Source organism: Crotalus tigris, unplaced genomic scaffold, assembly GCF_016545835.1.
Source record: "Crotalus tigris isolate CLP2741 ecotype Arizona unplaced genomic scaffold, ASM1654583v1 scf7180000020550.821452, whole genome shotgun sequence".
In the NCBI taxonomy this organism is placed as follows: domain Eukaryota; kingdom Metazoa; phylum Chordata; class Lepidosauria; order Squamata; family Viperidae; genus Crotalus; species Crotalus tigris.
The window spans coordinates 550,899-576,294 of record NW_024098074.1 but is presented as its reverse complement, the minus strand read 5'-3'; the positions used below and the strand labels follow the sequence as shown (position 1 = coordinate 576,294).

The window sequence follows — 25,396 nt, the reverse complement described above, 5'->3', positions numbered from 1 at the left end:
TACGAAGTTAGCATAAAAGAAATAAGCCATTGGTTGTGCGTTGCCTTTTGTAGGCCACAAGAGCTGTCGAGCTATTTGTCTTTGTGTTCTTCAGGCTTTTAACTTGGTTTTCTTAACAACAACAAAAATAAAAATAAAAGAAAGAATCAACCCACTGCAATACACCCTATGGATTTTTGAAACACAATTGGAAAAAGTACATAATGATTGGGTCAGATTTTCTTTTTTTAATTGTTTACTGTTATAACAGACATAGAGAAAGAATAATTTTTAAAAGGTTAGGGAACTGATGCAAGATGACTCCTGCTAGGGAACAGAAGGGTCCATGGATAGATTCAGGATGGACAGAAAGAAATACTTTCTCATGCCACACTCACTTAAATTGGAATTCATTGCTACCTGTTGTTTTAGTGGCAGGCACTTTGGATGATTTTGGAAGGAAACTGGACAGATTCATATGGTGTTGGCTCAATTACCGTATATGCCGGCGTACAAGGTGACCCAGTGTATAAGACGACCCCCGTCTTTGGCGCCGAGTCACCTTCCTAGAACGTCTTCTTATACGCCGGAAACTACCAGTATTTCTGGCATATAAGATGACTCGGCGTATAAGACGACCCCCGTCTTTGGCGCCGATTTTAACATTTGCGGAAGTCGCCTTATACGCCGGCATATACGGTATTATTACCTCCTGAATGCTTTAGGTGCTGATTGCTGGGAAGCAACAGAGGAAAGTGAATATTTCCTTGTTCAGGATTCTGAACTTCCTAAATGAATCTAGATGACTTTTGTTTGATAGTCTGTGAGACAAGATGGGCCCATGGTTCAATTCTACTCATAGGTAGGTACGGTAGGAGGATGAGTGGATAGAATATAATTTTTTTTTCAAAGATTACAAAATTGTATATCCTCAAAAACATATTTACTCTTATCTTTGGGGTTCATATTTTTTTTTTAAAAAAAAGCATGTTAAGGCAACAAAGAGCAATTAACTGGGTATGACCTTATTGGCTTTACAAATATACAGTATAGTATTCTGTTCTAGCATAACCATTCTAACACTGTTTAGTTTGGTTTCAATCTGCCACGCTCAGGCTGATTCCTACAAATTCAGTTTATGTATTTTATAAAAATATCCTTCAAATATATTAAAACTAATTAAAGATAATTAAAAACTATATAATCCCAACAATTTTATTCAGGGGTCAAAATTATTTTCTTGATTTTCCAGAAGTGGCTAATCTCTCTTGTATCATGCCAGACATCTGGATTGCCAGGTGCAAAGTCTTTATGAGTATGTCAACAATGTGTTATAAAATTAATGAAAAGAATATAGATTTATTACTGAATAAAGTAAGAACTCTTGTTTGAAATCAAGCCTTTTCATGATTTGTACCACAAAAGAAAATAGTGTAAAAACTGGCAATGGAATAGAAATGACAATTTTTGGCATAGTAGAGGCAGTTGTTATTATTGCCTTTACTTGGAACTGATCTCTGTACCTATTATGTAGGCTTTCTGGAAACATCTTGCATCAGAATTGTTTTTCTGGAAAATTTTGGAATGTCTTAAATCAGTTTGGGATACGAGATAGCATTTTAACTTGACATATTCAATAAATTTTATACCTAATCAATAGACTATTATTATAGTTCATTGTAGAGTCAGCTATGTGTTCAGACTGGATTTGGCATTTTTATCCACCTATTGAGTCTTTCCCAAAGACCTGGGATAGGCAGATGTGGGTGTCTAATGGTGTTAAAGGTATGGTGTTAAAGGATGGAAGCTGCTTTGAGTAAAGCTGCTTTTGCAGTTGACCAATTGTGATTTTGTCGAGGTCAGAGGTATTCCAATTGTTTTGGGATTGCACCCAAGGTGCCTATTACTATTGGTTTTGCTTATTATTACTGTATAGTTATGGTTCATTGCATTGTCAGCTAGACTAAAATGAACATTAAAAATATAGTTGCTTCGCAAGTATAAACATTAAAATGTGGTTCTATATTGTTTTTGAACTGTTCTCATTTAGCTAATATATGAGTTTGTCCAATAAATCATGATTACTTACTCATTTATAAGATGAAGTCTGATTCATTTAAAAACCATAGTTAAAATATCTTGGTTTAGCTAGCATTATCTGTGAATGCAGTTATTGGCTTTTATCTTGGGAACCTCAAGTGGTATTCCACATATAAAAGGCAGCATTCCAAGTCTTCATTTGCAGCTCCTCTACACACCACCTATCAAACTGGATCTGAGAGTTAAGGCTCCTTAGAATGATATAAGACGTAGTGGAGAATTCTGAAGGAATTGTAGAATGTAAACACTTTCTTTTATCACAATGGAAATCTTTAAAGATGAACCATTACTTGGAACTTAAGTCAATAATTTGATTGCACAAACAAGGGTGAATAAATCTTTCATTACTTGGAACTTATATCAATAATTGATTGCCTTCCATCATGGAGCTATGATGTGCTTGAAATGCTTCTAATTTATTTTTCTTGTGATAATTAGGGCTGGCAATCCCAATCTTTGTAGAGTTTGTATGACGTGGCTGCTTAAGTAAGGGTAGTTTCACCCCAAACTGTCCTAGAGATGTCTCAGCTAAAACCTTTAGAGGCTGACTGAATTGTGTTTAGGTAACACAGAACTCCACCCTGCCATGTTAACAAGCCTTTTTTCATTAATGTCAAAATGAGATTGTTGGGATCATATCTGTTTTGTCATATGTTCTGTACCATATGCACACACACACAGTATACATAAAGTACAATCTTTGTAATGAACAGGTTTTTGAAGCAGATATTATACCTTGGAAATGTTTAGATCACATAAAGCCTAGTTACCTATACTGCCTTTAGATGTTCTGCCTGATTTTTAAAAAGTAGTATGTCAAACCAAGTTGACAAAATACACTTGTGCCAGATGATACCTTGCACGCTATTTTAATTTTGCAATTATGAAAGGAATGAAAGGAACAAAGTAAAACTATAAACGAAGACTTTTTTTTTTTTTGAACTGTAAGGTACAAAAATCTAAAGTATTCTCTTGGACCTGCTGGTTGAAGAGAATGAAAGGGTGGTGAAATAAATGACAATTACATTTTTAAAACCATTTTTTCCACAAATACAATTTCACTCAGCTCTTGGCCTGATTTGGGAATATTTTCTCTTCAGTCAGCAGGAATGGTAATTGAAGCAGTTAATAAGGCAAGGCTTATCAATACATTTTGCCTCATCACCAGCCCATAGCAACATTGCATTTAAATTCAGGAGATACAACAAAAGAATAATTTACAATTAGATAAGATAGTCTTGGAGAATCCAATTTCACCCTTCACCTCCTTCAGTTCCCAGCCTTCAACTTTGACATTTGCACCAAACATTTGCAACAATGCAAGGCTTTAAATTGTTAATCCTTGCATTAAACAGTCTATCATGGAGTTGATATTCTCTTCCTCAGCTTCTTTTCCATTGGTTCAAAGGTTCCCTGAATAGATTTTGATCTGCAGATGTTGCTGCCTGCAAAAAAAAAAAAAAACAGGAAGAACCTCAGATGATACAGAGAATCCTCAAACTTAGCACAACTACTAGTTTGAGGCTTGGGAAGAGGGAAGACCATGCCCTCTCTTTGCATTTCACAGTGACACTCTTTATCAAATCTGAAATGCCTCCCGTGGTGAAAAGACTTTCTCTTCTGGTGGGAGTGGGGGTAGGGGCTAAGCCAGCCCAGGGTATTGTATTACAAGCTTCTTAATTGATTCAGCATATATTTTATAAATTGTATAAAGTTGTTTGACTTTACATTTTTAGGCTTCAGCAATGTGCTGGTATAGTTTAAAACATTCTGTTTCTTCTATTATTCGTATTAAGATTAATGAATTTAATAAAGTTTAAACAAATGGTTTAAAAATGGATAATTTAAAAAATAAAATTTAGACACACCATGCACGCAAACACACACACACACACACACACACACAGAGAGAGAGAGAGAGAGAGAGAGAGAGAGAGAGAGAGAGAGAGAGAGAGAGAGAGAGAGAGAAGGATAATAGTACATTCTTTATTAGCAGAAGAGTTTTTCTTGAAGAGTACGTTCTTGCTTGTAGCTAAATGATTCATCCAGTGAGACATAAAGCTGGAACCTCTGTTCCTTAGCATATTTTCTTGGAATAAAGGTATAAAGCAGTGAGAATAGTTTTGACTGAAGATAGCACTCATGAGACCGACCTGATTTTATGACCTTTTCTGTGGCAGTCATTAAGTAAACTCTGCAGTCGTTGAGCAAACCCATTTCAGAAGTAAATGCCTTTTTTAAAAAAAAATGTAAATTGTGATCACATGACTACAGGATGCTGTAAATGGTGGCAATGTCAGAATTTCTAAATGCCTCAAATGCCATGGGGAGGGGGGGCTGTCAGGACTTGGGAACTTTTGGGGGTCCATTAGAACTTCATATACTTGCTAATGAGCTACTGCAGTGTTAGATTGGATTGTCATCAACGCATTTCCAGTTGAAACCCGTTTTCTGCCAGAAGACTCATTAGCAATCTGTAGCAAATTATGGATGAGAAATCTTTTACTGGTTGTTGTGGGAAAAAAAGGTGGCTTGCTTTAAATTTTGGGGAAAGTCCACCCTGCAGACTATTGGTTGGTTTGGGATTTCAAGTAGCCAATGTGGGATTTTATTTTGTAAAAAATGGAAATGGATACTAGTTTGTTGGTGTTCAGTTGCTAAGTCATGCCTGACTCTGCAACCCCATGGGCCATATCTTGCTTTGCCTTCCATTTATAACAAATTTAGTTGCTGTGTGAACTAACTGTAGTAATACCTGCTATTATTTATTTTCAGGAATGTTGGAGATTGCTGGAATACAGTTTGTGTAATAGTCTCTGTCCTGGTTAGGACAACCCATCAGGTGCAGTGTATTATAGTACTGCACTTATAGACATGCTCTAGTTGTTGAATTCTGGAAATTGTAGTTTCAATATATTACATGGCATTATGTGGTGAAGCCTGTTTTAATTTGTCTGTAGCAACTATAAGAAACCTGGAAAGGCCAACTAAGACATGAACTGTAGAAATCAATTATCTTTTTTATTTTGTTCTTTATTTCTATTCCATAAAAAATCCTGCATGCATTATTACGTGTTTGTGTGATAAAGGCATTGTTTGGGAAGCCGTATAATACCTATGTTTTCCTGCCCCAAGAAATGTCTACAGCAATGGTCAGTGCTTCAAAATGACTAGGTGATTTTAGGCTGCCCCTTTTACACAGGTAGTCCTCATTTAGCAATCTCAATTAGGATTGGCAATTTGGTGGTCAATAAGTGAAGCTTCATGATTTTACATGAAAAGGTTACAAATACAAGGACTGGTCGCAAAGTTACTTTTTCATTATCAGTGTAACTGTGGATGGTTACTAAATGTGGGAATTGCTAAATGAGGACTAGTTGTAAATAACTCTGTCCCATCATGTCGCCCATTTGGAATCCAGCTATTCTTGCTGCAGATGCCCTTTCCTGCCTAGCCGATACTGTGTTGAAATTATATTCCAAACTGCTGCGTAGATCCTCCTGTACCATTTACATATGGGACATAGGTCCAGATGAGGCTTTACTAGTTTCTCATTTTTGCTGCTTTGAAATGGTTTTAGTGCAATCTTATGTATATTTATTTATTTATTTATTTATAAGAGTTTTGGAAGTTTGAATTGTTCACCTAAACAGCAAAAGATTCTTATAAAATATCCAAGCCAAACAACATTATTCTACCAGTAAGAATCTAGATTTAAATACACCTGGTTGAAATTAGTCCTACTTAAACTAAACTTAATTTTCCTTCAAGAAAAAAAAATAAGATTTTCTTTTCTTACCACAGATTTTAATTTGTAGTATTACTAATAAGATATGTTGTCCGTTTCCATTATTGAGGACTGGATGGGAGACAAATAGTTATAATTCTGTATTTTAGTATCTTCATCAAAATTGAATTATAAATTTCATTTTCATTTGACCTGAAAAGTAAACTAGAATATAACACATGTAACTGAATGTTTCTACTTAAAACCACCCTTAGTCTCTTTTTAAAGAAACATTTGTTAAAATAGAAAATTGTTAATCCGTTGTGAATATTTATATCTTCAAAACACTTCAGATTGTAATAATCTAATGCTCAGGTGATTTCTAACTCGTTAGAAATAAGAATGGAATTAAATCTCATTGTCTGTTTTATTGAAATAGTATAACATATAAGATTACCATTTGGTTCTATATTTCTGTCTGTTTTAACTAAGGAGAATGCAGTATACTTAATCGTATAATTTTCTTTCTAGTCCCCAGAGGGTGCTGAAGCCAAGGATGCAGCAAAAATAACAAAACAAGAGGCAAGTCTGATTGTTTTCAATTCTTTTTTTTATTGATGGCAAGATAATAAAGACAAAAACAATTACATTCCTCTCTGGCCATAGTCAGCCTATCTAATAAAGTGTAGTGGTGCTTTCATGGCAGCTGGTTAACACTTCATATATTTTGTATATTTAAGAAAATCCTCTTCCTTGAAACGTAACATTTTGATAAACAATATCCTTGTTTACTATCACAGTGTCTGGTTGATTGGCTGGTACCTGCCTGTCTGTGTGAATCAGGAAGTCCCACAGGATTCTGCAAGGGCATAGTCTGCTCCTTTTAGGATCAACAAATGTTGACCCATTGGTTGCAACAGGAATTGGCCAACCAGCTTGTTGGCCAAGCCTGATTGACAGTCTCCTGATTTTTAGCCTGATGCAAAGGAGTGAACAATGACAAAACATGCCCCTTAGAAACTTCTGTGCAATGTTATGATGGAAGTTTGAAATGTCAGATGTGGCATTGTAAGTTTATCTTTTATCATTTTGGTTAGGAATAGATGCCCATGGATAAGCTTAATGTCCTGTCAGTTACATTTGCTATAACAGTTGTTCCCAGATGGCCTTTAAAGTTCTTCCACTATGTCAGTGATGGCGAACCTTTTAGAGACCGAGTGCCCAAACTGCAACTCAAAACCCATTTATGCATCATCGGGTGCTGGGTGGGTGTGGCCCATTGGGTGGGAGTGGCTGCGATGGTAATGGCATACTGGGTGGGACTAAAAGGTTCAATCAATCAATTCCAACTTTGCAAGATCTTTTTTTTTCCCCACAAGAAGTTGAAATTGACTGAACCTTTTTTTTTTTTGTTTGCACACAGTGGCAGAGGCCTAAAGCGAAAAGGTTTTATAAAACCCAGCTGAAGGCCTAGGACTGGGGCAACAGCGCGCAGGCCCACAGAGAGGGCTCTGAGTGCCGCCTCTGGCACCCGTGCCATAGGTTCGCCACCACTGCATTATGTTAATGGGAACACTGAGAGATAATTCCTTTCCCAGGCAGGAAGCACTTCTTGAATAATTTCCACATGCTGGGGCAGACACCTTTGGCAGTACAAACCTCCACAAGTCATGTTGCTCCAGTGGCTGAAATTCAGTAAGGTTGCCCACAGAAGCTTGATTTATAATAGAGAGAGAGAGAGAGAGAGAGAGAGAGAGAGAGTTAAGAGAAGGCAATCCTAGCCTCATATACCAGATCACAGCTTTGACTGAATGCCTCATGCCTAGGTATGCCATGACATGTGAGAACAAAACCAAACCCCTTTATATTGTCCTATAGAGATTCTTTGCAAACAAGTACAGCCGTAAGGACAGAATCAAATGCCAACTACTTAAAAATCACTGGCATGTTCACAAGTAGTTTTAATATTTACACGGAATACACAAGTTCCAAAGTCTTAGTGTAAGCTGCTGCTATTTATAACTCCCCTTTGAAATTATAACTTCCTTATTTTAAAAGCAGAAGCAATGTGCAAATAAGCCTGTGAAAGATAGAATGCTCTTATCTCCAAGGACATGTCTGCTCTGCAAGGGAACTCATTCCCATCTGGTACAAAGTTAGTTCACTCCACTGGTGAACTGAAACACCTTAAATGAGGAATCTGCTTCGCAGACTTAGAATTGTCCCTCATATTGGCATATTTTAGGAATAGCTTGAAGTAGTTTTTTTTTCTGCTTGTCACACTTTTTTTTAAATAATCCCCCCCCCACTTCTTACCCCCTTCTGCCAAGAATACATGTATTGCATTTGTTTGCATGGTTTCCAATTATAAAAGAAATTGATTTTAAGGGAAATAAGACAGAAGCTCCATTTGGTAAAAATAGCAGGAGCAGAAGTAATATTAAAAGACAGTCTTGAACTAAGCAGTATTTGTATTACAGTACAATTGTATTTACTCTGCAGCAGGGCCAACATAAGTTAAGATTAGCCTTGCCCCTAGGAGGAAGGAGTGTTGGATATATTTACCACCTTGAGTTATTTGTAGAAATAATAAAAGTGGGATATAAATAAACAAATAATAAATAGACAGACAAGTAGGGATGTTGGGTACAGGCGACACTGACCTGGAACCTTCTAAAAAAGAATCTTCTGCACTAATATCTGTTGGAGTATCACTTTATATACTCACCTGAGTAGTTTTCTTATGGAAAATACAAAGGCTTGTATGTAACACAATGGCGTATTTTGATCATTGTGCAATATTTGTTCCCTTTTTCTTCTGAAATACCCATATTGCATGTTATGCTTTGGCAACTAAGCAAGTTCATTTTTGGAAAGATCTTATTGGCAAGATGTGTAGAGGGAATAGGGAATGGCCCCGAGGGATAGGAGAAGGAACTGCTAACAAGGCATTTGTTAGATAAGCAGGGCTTGAGCCAGGCCTTCAAAATAACTTGAGAAAACGTTGCACACAAAGTCCTTACAGGTTCATATGAAGATAAAGGGAATCGCATTCAGAATTGCAAGACTTCTATTATTGAACCTGTTAAAATACAAACAGTCCTGATCTATATGGCATTGTTTTCTAAGTCTCATATACCTCATAGGGCTAACAGGAAGGAACTTCATCAGAACATAAATAATTTCTTCAGTATACTTCTAGTTCCTAGGAAATCCATTCAAGTGACTGAACATCGAACAAGCCCTAATTAATATTTGCTTAAGTTTTTTTTTTATCACATTTTTATAACCTTACATTTGGAGAACAAATCAGTATAGCTCCTGTTTTGTTTCACTGGGGCTCATTTCTAGATTGTACTTTCCCTTAGTTCCATAGAAGTAGGTTTTATGACAGATTTATTTTTGAGCTAACGTTTCAATCAAGAACATTTGATGGATGTTGCTGTTAGTAATAAAGTGATAATGGGCATTTTTAACCATGATATGCTAAGAAAATATTTCCAGATCAGCTGAAATGAATGCATGCTTTCTATTTTTAAAAAACATTGACAATTTGAAAGCACATTTTAATTTACCAAAGCAACTTTCCTGAATAATTAACCATGAATTGCCTTTCTTTTTAATCAAGCCAGTGTTCTCTAGGGATTATTTTTTCTAAAAAAAAACTTGTTACTTGTAGGAAACTAGATATGTAAAAATTTGTGATGCTAACTGGATTAAGCTGGATTGTTAGTGTGCATGTATTTTCAGTATATCCAGAAAGATGAAAGGTTTTATTTTATTTTTGGTATGTCTACGAGTTAGCCACAACTAGCAAATTGTTTTTTTTAAACAATTATTATCATTTAACTGCAGTAATTATTAATTTGCTGCAGTTAAGTAATAATCCCTTTTCTGATACAGGATCCTCACTGTAAACATATATATAAACATAGGCTCTCCATTAATTGTAATAGTTACTTTCATTACAATAAAGAAGCTTGCATACAATTTTTCCCTGTATGCTGCTAGTTTTAAATGTATATTTAGAAAGAAAAGTGCATTTTTCAAGGCAATCTTACATTTGTGTGACTTTAAGAACTGGGGAATTGATACAGCATCAGTCCACTGGTAGAACATCTGTCATATCTGGTGGCTGCATAGACCTAAAAAGGGAAAGACTCAATTTTGGGGTATTGTACTGGAATAGCTGCCAAGATGGCAACATATTGTACATTTAATTGATTACCTTGTTTTGTAAAAGGTTTGTTTACACTGTCACTTCAACTTAAACTAGTTTTCAAAATGACTTAGGAAAAAATGGGCGATTCTAATGTGAATTAAAAGCAGAGGCTTCCTTCCTAGGAACACTATATATGGAACAGGTTTGCAAGAATAGAAGTCCTCTCCATCATGCTGCAGGCCCCCTCCTGGATAGTCCCTCCTGCAGGTTAGAGGCAATCATTTCCAAGGCAGTGGTCTATTTTATAGTTAATGAATGAAAATGAGGAAATAAAAAAATTGTAATTACGTTTAGGGAAAATGCATCGACTAGATACTTGCAATGATGTGCTTTAAGATAATTGTACTAAAATCACATCCTATTGTAAAAGAATGGCTCTATATACAAGCAATACCGCAAGATATTTAATCTAATTTTAGAAATAAGAGACATAATTCAGACATTAAAGGTAAGATCTGTAACAGCCTACTCCAGCTTAATGGCTACAATTCTCAAAAAATTCCTCACAAATCTGAAAGGCATCTAGCTAGGTAATATTTTTGACATATCGAGGAAGTTTATAACCCTTGCTTGGCAGACCTGCATTTCAAGTTTCAGTCGGCATTTTTAGTCCTACTCTGTGAATGCTAGTTAGAAGGCTTTGAGGTGACAGATTGAGAAAAGGAGTACTTGAAATCCTGGGGAATGGTACCTCCAGTGATCTTTTCCAACATTAACAAGCAAATTCTTCCACAAATGAATATTTCAGTGCTGCAAATAAGTTGGAACAATAAAGCCAAAGTACCAAATTCTTTGTAGTATATACCATAAAAATATTCTGAAATGTGACCGGTGGCTTCTGCAGCAGCATGTTGTTTCTGATATTAGCACTTTCAGGAACCAGAAGCATAGCAGAAGACAGTGACTCTTATAACAATATCCCCTCATTCATTTTGGTGTTTCACATGAGCCTTATCATTGGCACAGGTATTGCAAAAACATTGATTCCCTCATTTGCTTATTCAGTGGCAACATGAAAGCTGTCATTTAGGCAGCGCAACAGGACACACCTTCCAGCTGGATATGAGCTTGTCTTCTCTCCCATGTATAGCAATATTATAAAAATGTTATTTTACCAATAGTATATATCCATATTTTTTTTTTTGTTAAAACGGAAGAAAAAAGAATCAAGTGATCCAGATTTGTAATATGGTATTTAGCCTTTATTTTTGGAGCTCAATATCCTAAAGTCCTAAATATCTTAAAATTCTCCTTTCTCATTTAATGAGAATTTTGATTTCTGAAGATTTTCAATGTAAGTTTACATGTAATATCAGCTTTCAGTTAGAACTTTTCAAGTTTATAGGCTGTTTTCTAAAAGAAATAGTAAATCAAACAAAAAATATTAATGTCTATTGTCACAAGCACCAAATATTAATAATCAGTACTGTATAGACTAGGGATCCTCAACTGCTGGGCCACGGCCCACTATCACGCTGTGGCTGGTACAGAAGTGAGCTGTGTGAGCGGCGGGCCGGCTGGTTTAAACTATGATGTAAAAAAATTCTATTTTAGCCATTTGTCTGTCTGTCTATCTGGATTCACCCTTCCACCATCTAATGCCTTCTAATTACATTGGGCTACAACTGTGTTGCCTGGAGTTGTAGTTGATCTCATCTGGAGTGCTCCAGGTTGGGAGGGGGAGGTTGGGTTAGCTATGCAAGATATTTACCTGTATATTATCTTGTATTGGAACATTAATATGTCATTTTTAATTTTAGAAAACCCCAGCAGTCACATAGCAAAAAATATTATCTGGCTACCAAATTGAAAGTACTATTGATTTACACTGTACTTTTGAGTATAATCTGTCAAATCTTTAGCCCTGATCCTAACACAAAATATTTCCATTACAATGGAGAAAAAAAGGAAGATAAAATTTCCAAGTATAACAATTAAGTTATCCTACTTAAGTACACTGCATATATCTAAAATAATTCCACAAAATGTAAATACTTTAGCATAAAATATGAAAGACTTCTGCTTTTGATGTATATTTTATTGGCAAATGAATGACAACCACCACTACCCTCAATCCCCTTTACCTACCATGAATCTAAAAGAAATTTTATTTTTGTTTTATAGCCAACAAGACGATCTGCAAGATTATCAGCTGTAAGTGTTTATAAGAGTTATTTCTGTAAATATGAAGCCCCAATATTTCTTAATCCAATCCATGCAAAGTATTGGTTATGCCATATGAAGATAGGGAAAATAATCATATCTTAATTTCTTTTTTTATAATTATCCACAAGAGAGGATAATGTAGATTAATTCTTATCTGAAATAACCAAGGATTGCTGCATTTTTCACTTCCATGAACATTGGAAAGTCCCAAAGCAGCTTTGAACAGTTGAAATTTATTTTAAAGCTGAGAACACTGGATATCTAGGACACTGTTATAACATTTACTGCATCTATAAATATACATGTGGAGCACAACTGATTGGGCAAATACAAACATTTAATCAATATTGTTTCTTAAGATTTGCAAAAAGTTATATTTCTTACTGCCTCTTTCTTCCTAAGCTTCAAATTAATTTTCTTTCTTTTGATGGAAGGTATCGCTACCCAAAGGCTAGAATAGAGGTCCCTTATCCTTTTGACTCTGGGGAACCCTTGGCTGTTTGTGTAGATTTGATGGCCAGCTCAGTCCAGTGGTTGTAGGACAAGAAAACATAATATAGTTGTCTCAAGAGATCTGGCTACCCACAGCATTTTGTGAAAAACCCATTCATAATAAACTCCTTTTGTCTTGTTTCTTTTCTTCTTCTTCTTTCTTCTTGTTCCCTACTTTGCCTTTTGGCCTTAAATGGCAGCATCAACCAAACCAATTTTTACTTGTCTCCCACTCCTTTTAATAAACATAAAAATAATTGTTTGCAATTATAGTACTGTTGTCTCCCAGCCCTTGGTCTCAAGTGCCCCCATTCCCACCTCAGTTGATACAGAGCCAGTAAGCAAGCAGCCGGTTCGTGGGTGCCTGAGCCAGTCTGTACTTTAATGTATGGGAAAATAGTCCCAAAGAAAGAAAATGCTCAGGCTAGCTCAATTTTCAAAGAAGCTTAAAAGAAGAAAAAAGTTAAAATCCTCTTACTCTCAAGAAGAGACACACAGACATATTCGGTATATTCATGTTTCTGGACCACCCATCTCCTTCAAGAGGGACTCTTGTGGGTACCATGAGAAGTTCTTGTGGGCATAATGTGCCCCTAGGCATAACCTGGGACATGAACATTCCCACAGGTCATCTGGCTGGACACAATTTTCAGGATATATGGAAGATGTTGCAGGTCAAATTTGGGTCACATTAAATTTGATTTGTTAAGTCCAGGTTCATTCATAACCAATCAATTCACAGCAATGATGACTAATCTGATAAATATTCGTTGATTGGGGCTTCATTTTTTTTTTTACAGGAAACAGTATTTTTAAACTAGAAAGAGAAAATAATATATCTAATTCAGATTACCAGGAAGAGTTTCTTGCAATACATTTTTAATTTATAGGAAAAGAAACATCAGATGTTTCTGAAGAAGGCATAGGAACTAATATTTACAAAGGCGAAGTGGATTTATGGACATCAGCTCTTTTCTTATCACAATAAGAAGGAAAGGAGAAGGGAGTAACTTAATGTTTCTTAGTACCTATGCTAATGGTTGTATTCTCTGTAAATATTTTTTAGAAACCTGCTCTATCAAAACCTGAATCTAAACCAAGGAAAAGTGCTAAGGTAAAACACTCATGTTTTTTTTTACCATGTGCAGTGAATATTTTCATATTTTCTTAAGCATCCTTTTTGGTCTGGTCTAATCTTGCTCTTTCTGTAAGGAACTCAAAGTGTATGTGTAGGGGATACCTCTTATTTCATTTTCACAGTAAGGATTCTCTGCAATAGTTTGGGGAGAGAAAAAGAGACTAGCCAAAATTCACTCAGTGAACGTTGCATTCATATAGGCTAGAAATTAGATTTCTCCAGTCATCTGATCAGATTTTTCTTCACCAACATTTAAAGCATAATTGTTAACACTAGAAATAATAATAGTGAACTGTAGGTTTTTATGCCAGAAATTATTGTCATGTAAGGCATCATTATCAGCATAGATCGTACAAGTGGTCTTCATTTAACCAAAGTAATTGGTAGCGAATTTCTGTCACAAAGCGATGCAGTCATAAAGCATGATGTCAGGAGACTACAATGCTTAGTGGTGGAAATGATGGCACTTCCAGTTACCTTTATTAAGAAATCCCATGCCTTTGTTAAGCATAATATCAAGTGGTCACCATTTGCTTCCTCCTCTGGCTTCCCCATTGACTTTGCTTTAGGAAAGCCTTTAGGAAGCCAGCAAAGAAGATCACAAATGGCAATTATGTGATCATCGGATGCTCAAACATTGTAATTGTGTTTTGATTGCCGAGTGCCCCCAGCTTGCATTCATTGTCACACTGTAACCATTGTAAGTACAAGGACCAGTCATAGTACCACTTGTTCAGCACCATCATCAGTTTGAATAGTCACTGAACAAGCGGTGGTTAAGTGAGGACCACCTGTATCTGTACTCAAAGGAGAAAAGGCTCATTATTGTGGAAAGTGAAGCAATAAATCAATGTATTCTATTTTGGAAAATCATAATTGAGGAAGGTATAGAACATGTGTTGGAAAACGGATTAGCTATATTTTTTTCTTTATAAGATAAAGATGTTATAATTTCTTATTGCTGATGTAAATGTACAACATTACAAATTTCTTTATTACGAGAACCCAAACACATCTCATTCTTATAGAGCTATATGCCTACCACCTTCTCAACAACTTTCCCCAAAGGGAAAAATGGAAACTGAACAAAAATCATCTAGTACTGCTGGATCCACCTCTTGGGCAGGGGGTAGACCATTACTTCCTTTAGGGCAGGTGAAAACCTTCCTTTTTGAGAGGAAGAATTCACTTGTAATGCTGTTGGGCCCAGCTGCTTGTCAGCTCTCATGAGGCATTGACCAACTAGGAAGGACATGTGTCTAGTATATTGATAATGTATATTAATATGAAGTATGCCAAGGAAGCTCTCTGGGTGTTACTGAGCTAATTAATATCATCAGAAGATGTTTTTGAGATAAAACAGGAATAAAATTGTACTTAGTTTTTTGCTAATGGAGCAAAGGCAGGATGTAAACATAATATCATAGTTGACAATGCCATTTGTTTTGGGTACAGCACTATAGATTAATGAGGTCTTCCATTGGGAAATATTAGTAATTAACTTGTTAAATATAATTAACCAATTGGTTAGAATGGCCTTCTTGGTGTCAGAGTACTCATAGTGGGTCCTATGAATGTTTATAAAGAAATAAGTCTCCCTGTTTTTAATTCAGTAAAATATGTATCACAGATATGTATCAACCTAAGATAACACCATTCCAACATTCTTTAGAGTGTAACCTTCTGCGTTTTGATCTGGCAATAAATCCCATTTTCTTTTAGTCCCTATTTACAAATAGGGTAAAGAATAGCAGAAAGGATAATCTAGTGTGATTTTCACCAGTTTTCCATCTTGTAGGTCAAACTTTATCTCTGTTTTTAGGAAGTCTCCAGGAAGTAGGATACAAAGGAGTGCAGTGGAATTGACAAAAGTGCTCTTCCCTTGTGCAGCAAAATTCTTCCTTGGGTCTGAAGGTCCTCATCTATTTGAGGCAGGATCCAGATCCAATCCTATATTAGTGTGTTTAGTCTAAGACAGGTGTCAAACTCACAATGTCACGTGACGTGTTGTGACATATTGCGACTTTTTTTCCATTGCCGGCAATGGAGTGGGCACGGTTTCGGCATGACACATCCGGCCTGCGACCTGACAGTTTGACACCCCTGGTCTAAGATATAAACAAGCTATAGGCTGGGAATGTTCCTCTGTATTATTTCTTGAAATTTCATCCAATAGCCTATTCCATGTTCTTTTAGATTACTTTTCTCTACCTATGGACACTTTCCAATTTATCATTTGATGTGATAAAATAACACTATATTAGATAATATTTAGATACTCAGATATTTAGATTAACCAACAGTAATAAAATATTTACATTTCTTTTGGAGACAGGAGAAAAAAGCATGAGTTATCTCATTTCCTTTCTTGTACACAAAAGAGAAACATGTTCCCATGATAGAAACATGTTTATTTATTTATACTACTTTTATTACTTTTTATAAACAACTCAAGGCAACAAACCTACCTAATACTCCTTAAATCTCTCTTTTCCTTTTCTTCTTGAAAATGGGCCAAAAGAAGGAAAAAATACAAATTATCATGGCAAAGTATACTTTTATATCTTTCAGATTTAATGGTAGGAAAAATTTATAGTAGTGTCAAATCACATAGATTTGCTATGCTAAAATTTAAATTGTGCTAAAAGGCATTTGGTGGTTTTTAAAACTTATTTTTAATTGTAAAAATAACATGGTTCTTTCTCACAGATTTTGTATATATCTATGGGCAGAGTCTCAGTCAGAACATCCTAGATGTGAGAAACTTTGGCAAGGTTTCATTTCTTCATGCACCCCTAGCATTCCGTTACCTGTCAAAGGTTTTCAAATTACAGAGTAGAATACAAACTGCATTTTTGTGAGATGGTTACTGCAGTCATAGGGTATCTTGTCAGACCTAACTCCAGTTGTCCTAATGCTACTCTCTGTAACATCGGGATAATTACACTGCTACCACACTCAAGATTCTTGGGAAATACAACCAATCTCATTCTCCCGCCAAAAATAAGGGAGGTCACAATTACTGCTGTTCAGAAGCTAGTCATTTGTTGTTCCTGTAAAATGTCATTTAGTATTTCTTGCCAGTCAGCATAGTTTTGATTCCATTTCTGTATTTCTGTATTTCTCATGTGATGAGGGATTCTCATTTAGTTATTAGATAGTAACAAGCGTTGCAACTTACTATTTGCTATGCTGGTTTCTTCTTGTAGCCTTTGTAGTGTTGATTCAACTAAAGTTTACACAATGGCAGCTATAATAATGTTATAAATAACATAAAAATCCCAATTCCAAATGTGACATGACAGCAAAAGATACCTTGAAGGTATGCATCAGAGTAGGATGGGTTTTTACCAAAATTTTCTCATCTCTGTAACTGATTGTGGCTCTGTATAACTTCAGAAACATATCCCAATGTCTTCTCAATGAAAGAGAGTTAAAAGCAAGTATGTTGTATTATTTCTGGAGAGTTTTACCTAGGTGCTTTCTCCAGTGTATAATAAATCATTCTGTACATTTGATCTGTTATCAGAAGGAACCTGGAACAAAGGCTAATAAAGGTTCTAAAGGGAAGAAGGACGAAAAACAGGAATCTGCAAAGGAAGGTACTACACCATCTGAAAATGGTGAAAGTAAAGCTGAAGAGGTACTTTATATATCCTGCTGATTCAGTCAGTGTTTTACAATTCAGTTTCTGAGCTATTGAAAGCATGTTCATAATACTTTTTTTTGTTGCCCCATAATGTTACTACAGATTCTCATCTTTCGCTCAACTGTTAGTGTTTCAACATCCAGAAGTGTCCCACCCAGCACATGTCAGTAAAAGGGCAGATTGAAACAGTGAAAGTTAAGGGTACAGTAGAGCATTCTACATATGCAGTGAATAGGAACAGGTAGTAGTGTGGTGCTTTTCATTGTGAACAATGGAAGCTAGCAGGTAAGGTTTCTATGGCTTTTACAAACCAGGAACCTGTAAATGCAAGAATATTTATAGTTGTCCTGTCTATAATATAATAGTTGTTAAATAACCCATTTTGTCTGCTTCAAACTTTTGTAGCAAAAGGAAAGATGATGAGTACTGAAAATTTGTTCAGAGAAGATGAAGTAGGATTAGTCTTTCTTTATAAAAAGCAGACTGGTATAACATTTTCCCTTTTCCCTTTTACAGGCACAGAATTGAATCAGTAGATGACAGGTGCATATGAACTGACATGAACATTTGAGGATGTTTTTATGTACCTCTTGACAACTTTTAAAAGATATTTTTATCAAGTACTTTGTAAATGCTAATTTTTTAGGACTTACAATAAGTTGATAAACTATATATGAACGCTTCTTCCTTCTGTATCAGTACTTCTAGAAATTCCCAACGTTGTCAAGTTAAGAAAAAAAAGCATCATTAAAACAACTTTTGGAAAACAAAAGTATTTATAAAATTGAACAAGCATTCCATATATTTGGTTTTCAGAGCTGTAAGTCTTGGTGCATATAGTGATGTTTTTACTGTGGGTATTCAGATATTTTCCATTTTTACCCTAGAGCAATAATTTGTGGTGCTTTTGTAATTAAGGATTAAGTGTTTTAATGAAACATGTATACATTTGGCTACCTGCTGTCCATATGGGATTCTTTTCATTTTTAAAAATAACAAAGTCTCAGTGCTAACAAATATGGTTCATTAGTATCTTTCTAAATCAGAGGTATGCCTTCTAATGCTTGTCAGAAAAATGTTTAACTCAGTTGTTTAGAAATTTTGTTACAACAGTTACTTCAGAATCAAGATTATAGCTCATAGAAAACAGTGGGGCTTACAGCATAATATTAAAATTGATTGACTTTATGGTTAGGAACAGGAGATAAGAATAATATTTACAATTAATGTATTTTAAGCAAACTAGCAGAGCTTTAAGAGGCAGCCACCACTTTTTGCAGAGCTATTTGCCAAATATACCATAGAACACCCAAAGCTTAGATGCAAAACTAGAGTCTTTAAGGAGCTCTGATGAGCTGTCTTACACACTTGGATGGTTCACACATCTTAAAGGCCTTATACTTTGTACAGAAAAATATAAATTGCCCATGGATTATGTAACAAATTATTTTTTTCAGCACTGTTTTATGCTACAGTATTGTAAGTGGAAATTACTTTATGCTTTCTTGAAAGAACAGTTGTTTCACTTTTATATTTCCTTCTCTTAACTGTTTCCCAGTCCATATATATATATATGACGATGAAAACTGCAGTTCCTTTCAGCTTAACTTACACTTAGTATTTTCTGTTCATTTATTTCATTTACTTAAATTTTAATATCAAAATGGAGATTTAAAACACTGGAGTGGTCTTCTGAAACAATGATGTAAAAATATCTTTGAAGGAGTCTATAATTGTAATGATATTAAATAGAGATTTTTTTTATAACTCATGTTAACACTGCTTTAACCTCTTGTAAGCATCTAGTTATTTCTCTCTTCTTTTTGGCTGAAATTTAAGTACTTTTATTTTCTGAGGGTTTGGAAACTTTTTCTTCATAACATTTTTATTGCTGCACTTGTGGCCACAATGTCTGGAGTTATATGCATGTTTCAACCAATAAAGTAATTATCATCCAACTCAAATGTCTTTATTTAGTATTTAGCAAAACTGATATTAACAATAATGATCAACTACTTTTACAAATCTTACTTTGTTTTAAAAGAATTCAGTTACTCTCCTATGCTTACGTTGCTGGAGAAAAATATGATATAATGTAATAAAAGCATTTCATGTGTTGATACACATGATAAAATACAATGTTATATATAAAAAGCTTGAAGATGTGTTTATATGAAAATGATTTTCCTTAGTCCTTATCATTTTGTAAAGATTCAAAGCATTGAACTGGTTTTGAATGATATGCAGCTTAATCTTTTCATAGAGTAAAACATAACACAATTTGTGATTGTTTTCTAAAATAAAGCCCTACTGACTTTTTTTCTTTCACTTTTATCACAATAAACCTAATAGTAGGTTTATGATATTCAAACATTAATAAATTTCTTTGCAGCATCCCTTTGATGTAGGATGCTCTTATTTTTCATCTTACAGTTAGGTAATTAAGACACAAGAGATTTATTGACCAATCTTTAAAGTGTTTCTACTAATGGAAGAAAAAGAATTAATAATACTTACATTGTCCCAGAATTGAAAAAAAAATGAAAACTCAAAAAATTTGTTCATGGAAAAATTTGAAATTAAGTCAAATGTTCCTGTCATAGTATTAGAGCCTTTATGTATCACTCATGTTCATGATTTCTCCCCAGGTCTAATACATTTTAAAACTTATTTTACTAATTTTCCATTATTTGATAAGCTGTAATTTACACAAATTTCAAATTATACAAAATGCACTTTTAGTTTGCTGGATGGATCTGAAAAATATATTACATTGGGTTATACATTTTATTTAATGCATAGGTAGATAAAAATTTGTAAAGCTGGATTATTTATTGATCAGAAATAGCATTCTATATATTGAAAGTTAAATGTTCCTCAAAAGCCCTTTTTAAAATATATTTGAATCCCATTTAGTGTAGTTTCCCCCCCCCCAGCAATTAACAATCTACATTTAGTAGGAAGAAATGGCAAGGAAAGCAGATAAGGCATACATTGGTTAAATGTCTCAGTTTACTTAAAACACATATGATGGAATTACCCTTTGCTAAGAAAACACAAATTAGTAAAAAATTGGACATTTTTTACTCACGTAATGGAGGAGAGAGATGGGCACATATGTAATGGCAAGTCTTGCCCTTCCAAATATAATTTCCCATCAATATGATTCCAACATAAGCTATAGAGCAGACATCTAAATAGAAACCTCACTTGCATGCAGAGGCTAAAATCAAGGTTCTAGATTTTATAAGAAGCCTGAAGCCTGCAATGGAACACAAACTCAGCAAAGGTAACTCCTGGTATTTAGAAGGCAGTGGAGATGATGTTCTTCCTCTTCAATTTTTGATTCTTTTCACCACTGAAACATACATTAGAATTGTTGGTATCTTTTCTGAAACCATTAAGAACATAATGTGTAAGAATTTTTTTCATAGCACTTGACATTTCTACAGTTTAAAATAGGTAGAAAAGGTAAATTTTTTTTAAAAAAGTAAAAGAATGAACTTTGATGGTTAAGGGAAACTTAATCTATAAACGAAAATTACAAAGCAGAGGTCACCACAAAACTTCACAATTAAAAGAAACAGTATTAGGACTAGTAGAATTCAGTATTCATAAAAATACATCTGGAATAATTTTCTCCCTGATGCTAAGTGCTAATACATTCCCTGATAATAAGAATGCTTGAAGGTTTTTTTTTTTTTTCTAGAGAAGAGATTACTTTTTCTTGCATAGCAGGGAACATATCTGCCAAGACACATAGGGTAGGCATATGACTGGAGTAGTTTTCTGTTGATGGCAACACTCCACAGCATTGTCTGTCTCAGATTAATTTCTCTGAATAGAAAATTCCATTCATGACACATCAGAACCAAAATTATCTAAAATTACTGTACCTTTCAGACGTTGGATAGCAGGGAGACCTAGATGATAACCAAGTATGCAATTTTCTGTAGCAGAAAATATTCAAGTAACTTGACTCCTGAGTTATATATGGGTTAAAACATCTGTATTTTGAATTAAATCTGAAATTGGTAGCTAGAGAATTGTTAGCAGTGTAAAAGATACTAGAAATATAAGTATCCCTCATTTAGAAGAACATGTTGGTTTGAAATGTATGCTGTAAGAAATTTGGCATCATTGTAAATAAGAATTGAATACCCATGGCTTTAATAGTCATAAAATAATTTTACAAAATGAGTGTGTGGGAAGTAGGCATTGTTGGCGTTTCTCATTTGGAGGTGAAGAGACTTAATCCTGAATTTGCCAGAGTATGTTCCATTATTATTAAAGTATTTTACTGCACTGAGAACAAGGAAAACAGAAGCACTCCACTGTCCCCACTCTGCTTCCGAAATCCCTTGCTGTGGCATTAAGGGAACAGGAAGACACCAGACTCCACTTCATCATCTGTCTTTCTAATAAGGGAGCAGGTGCTGTTTATCTGCTTCAGCTTTGTATCTCTGCTTTTCTGCATGAAAGAAGTCTCTAGCCAGATGCATTAATGCTTTCACCCTGGGAACCACCACAGAGTGGAAGTTTGAGTGTAACTGCTATGGCAATAGGGATGTCCTTTATTTTTTGCTTTCCTTGTAATCCTGATACATGAAGCAAATATAACTTCAACTCTTTCTTACGTTGCCAGCTACTACTCTGCTTACCATCAAGATTTGTTTAGGTAAACTTAAATATTGCTTTCAAGGTAAATGGTTAATATCTTTCAGTAAGTCTGTGAAAAACTAAAGATTGCAAAATCTGGTCCAATTCATAGATTATACGTCACTTCCTGGCAAGATTACTAGTCAACCCTCACAAATTTGCATCTTATTACAGGCAATTACTGTATCTTTGCCCTCAATGAATGCATTCTTGCAGTTTCTGTCCCCTCCTTTGTTACCATTTTCTCATTTAAGTACTTAATTCACTACATTCATTTTTTTACAAGTATGTTGCAGCAGTCTTAATTCTCAGGATGGGTTTTTGTATGATCTAGAATGCTGTTATTTTAGGACCCTATTATAAAGAGAAAGTGGAACTCTACAAGTGACTCCATTTAAGAAAACCTTATGATCTCCTGTAATACAATAATATTTCCTATTACCGTATATGCCGGCGTATTAGGCGACCCGGCGTATAAGACGACCCCCGTCTTTATAGCCGGGCCGCATTCCTAGAACGTCGTCTTATACGCCGTAAACTACCAGTATTTCCGGCGTATAAGACGACTCGGCGTATAAGACGACCCCCATCTTTGGCGCCGATTTCAGCGCTCGCGGAAGTCGTCTTATACGCCGGCATTTACGGTACATTTACATAGGTAAAATAGAACGGATGCACACATTTAAAATAGGCATAACTGGGCAACTTCACTGAGTTGTACTAGAACAGTGGTTCTCAACCTGTGGGTCGGGACCCCATTTGGGGTCAAACGACCATTTCACGGGGGTCGCCAAACAACACAGTCCGCCATTTTTCCCCCTTTTCCTTAGCTGTGCTACTCCCTTTTATTCTATTGGCTTTCAAAAGCCAATTGGAATTGTCCAGACTGTCTCGACCCTGCTGAGCCCGCCAAAAGTCCCATTCTGCAAATGGTGCTGCACCAGTTGAGTAGTCCTCGACTTACGACCGGTTGAGTAGTCCTCGACTTACGACCGGTTGGGGGTCGCGGCATTAAAAAGGTTGAGAACCACAGTACTAGAACATATGTACAAATTTTGTTATATTTTTAATACAGATGTTGATGAAGAAATATTAATTTCTCCATATAAACTTACATGTAATTGTTAAAGGTAAGTTTCTTTTTTGAGGACCATATAATAAGCCCACAGATGCCGATGTCTTTTCAGTTATGCAGGCAGTCTACTATTTTAGCAAAGTTGTTTAGATCACTGATTAATTCATCCATTACATTTCCATGTTACATTTTTATATAGTTAGTATTCCTTTAAGCAAACAACCACTAGCACACTGTACCAAACACAAAGTATAGTAAATTTTTATCCTTGAACCTGAGAATTTTTAATTATTTAAAGTGGTCTTGAATGTGCTATGATTGTTGTCAACTAAAAGAATTTTATTTCATTAGCATACATACGATGTAAAAGTACACTAATTGTTAAAAAATTTAAAGCCTCCAAATAAGCATTAATGAAAAAATAACATTTATCACTAAGGCCAGTACTTCCCAGCCTACCACATTCTAGATGTCTGGAATTTCACCTTCCATAATCGTCAGTTCAGCATATTCATTAACATTTAAAAGATAGCAATTTGGACTGACTCTGAAAAGTCAAAAATTGTAGAAAGTCTTCCAGAGGGATGCAACATTCTTGAAATTGCTAAGATATTGGGATATGATCACAGAACCATCAAACATTTTGTTGCAAATAGTCAACAGGGTAACAAGAAACGTGTTGAGAAAAAAAGTGGCACATTAACTGCCAAAGATCTGAGAAGAATCAAACGTGAAGCTACCAGGAACCCTATATCCTCCAGTGCTGTCATATTCCAGAACTGCAACCTACCTGGAGTACCCAGAAGTACAAGGTGTTCAGTGCTCAGAGACATGGCCAAGGTAAGGAAGGCTGAAACCCAACCACCACTGAACAAGACACATAAGTTGAAACGGCAAGACTGGGCCAAGAAATATCTGAAGACAGATTTTTCAAAGATTTTATGGATTGTTCAGATGAGAGTGATTCTTGATGGACCAGATGGATGGGACCCTGGTTGGATCAGTAACAGGCACAGAGCTCCACTTTGACTCAGATGCCAGCAGGGTGGAGGTGGGGTACTGCTATGGGCTGGTATTATTCAAGATGAGCTAGTTGGACCTTTTTGGGTTGAAGATGGACTCAAAATCAACTCCGAAATCTACTGCCAGTTTTTAGAAGACACTTTTTTCAAGCAGTGGTACAAGAAAAAGTCTGCATCTTTCAAGACCATGATTTTTATGTAGGACAATACTCCATTGCATGCATCAAAGTATTCCACTGCATAGCTAGCCAGTAAAGGCCTTAAAGATGAAAGAATAATGACATGCCCCCCCCCTCACCTGACCTAAACCCTATTAAGAACTTGTGGGCCCTTCTTAAACGGAAGATTTACAATGAAGGAAAGCACTACACCTCTCTGAACAGTGTCTGGGAGGCTGTGGTTGTTGCTGCATAAAACGTTGATCGTCAACAGATCAGGAAACTGACAGACTCCCATGAAATGAAGGTTTGTGTCTGTTATTGAAAAGAAGTGTGGCTATATTGGTCACTGATTTTTTTAAAATATCAGAAATGTTTATTTGTACATTTTGAGTTGTTTATTATTCTCACTAACAGATGCAAATAAATGAGATGGGCAAATTTTCATTTTTCATTTAGTTGCATAATAATTCTGCACACTAATAGTTGCCCAATAATTGTGCACATATGTTCTAAGAAAGCCAAAACCTCACTTAATTTCTTAAATATTAATGTTTTGGACTGAGAGCACTGTATTTGTTCAATAAGAAAATTAATTCTCTAGAATACAACTTGCCTAATAATTGTGCCCACAGTGTATATATTTAGCAGCTGATTAAGAATTGAAAACTAAATTAGATGACTTCAAAAGAACACTATTAAAATAGTTTGCTTAGAGTTCTTCATTTTATTATGATTTATACATGTCTGAAGCATTGAAGTTAGCTGCTTAACTCTCATTTTTCAATAAGCTTTCTTTGGGCAAATGTTTAGGAAAGCAAACTATTAATCCTATTGTTGTTAATTGCGAAGTCGTGTCCGACCCGTCGCGACCCCATGGACAATGTTCCTCCAGGTCTTCCTGTCCTCTACCATCTTCTGGAGTCCATTTAAGCTCACGCCTACTGCTTCAGTGACTCCATCCAGCCATCTCATTCTCTGTCATCCCCTTCTTCTATTGCCCTCAATC

At 35.4% G+C, this 25,396-nt stretch overlaps 1 protein-coding gene across 1 annotated transcript in view; it reads left to right on the top strand.

Moving 5' to 3' along the window:
- The window catches only part of HMGN3 (high mobility group nucleosomal binding domain 3), a 37,193-nt gene extending 17,762 nt beyond the window's left edge, over positions 1 to 19,431 (top strand). The window contains 6 exon segments of the mRNA XM_039367085.1: positions 6,338 to 6,388; positions 12,153 to 12,182; positions 13,753 to 13,800; positions 17,354 to 17,467; positions 17,576 to 17,633; positions 17,636 to 19,431. Coding sequence (XP_039223019.1) covers positions 6,338 to 6,388; positions 12,153 to 12,182; positions 13,753 to 13,800; positions 17,354 to 17,467; positions 17,576 to 17,633; positions 17,636 to 17,718 — 384 coding nt within the window. The 3' untranslated portion in view covers positions 17,719 to 19,431.
- The last annotated feature ends 5,965 nt before the right edge of the window (positions 19,432 to 25,396 follow it).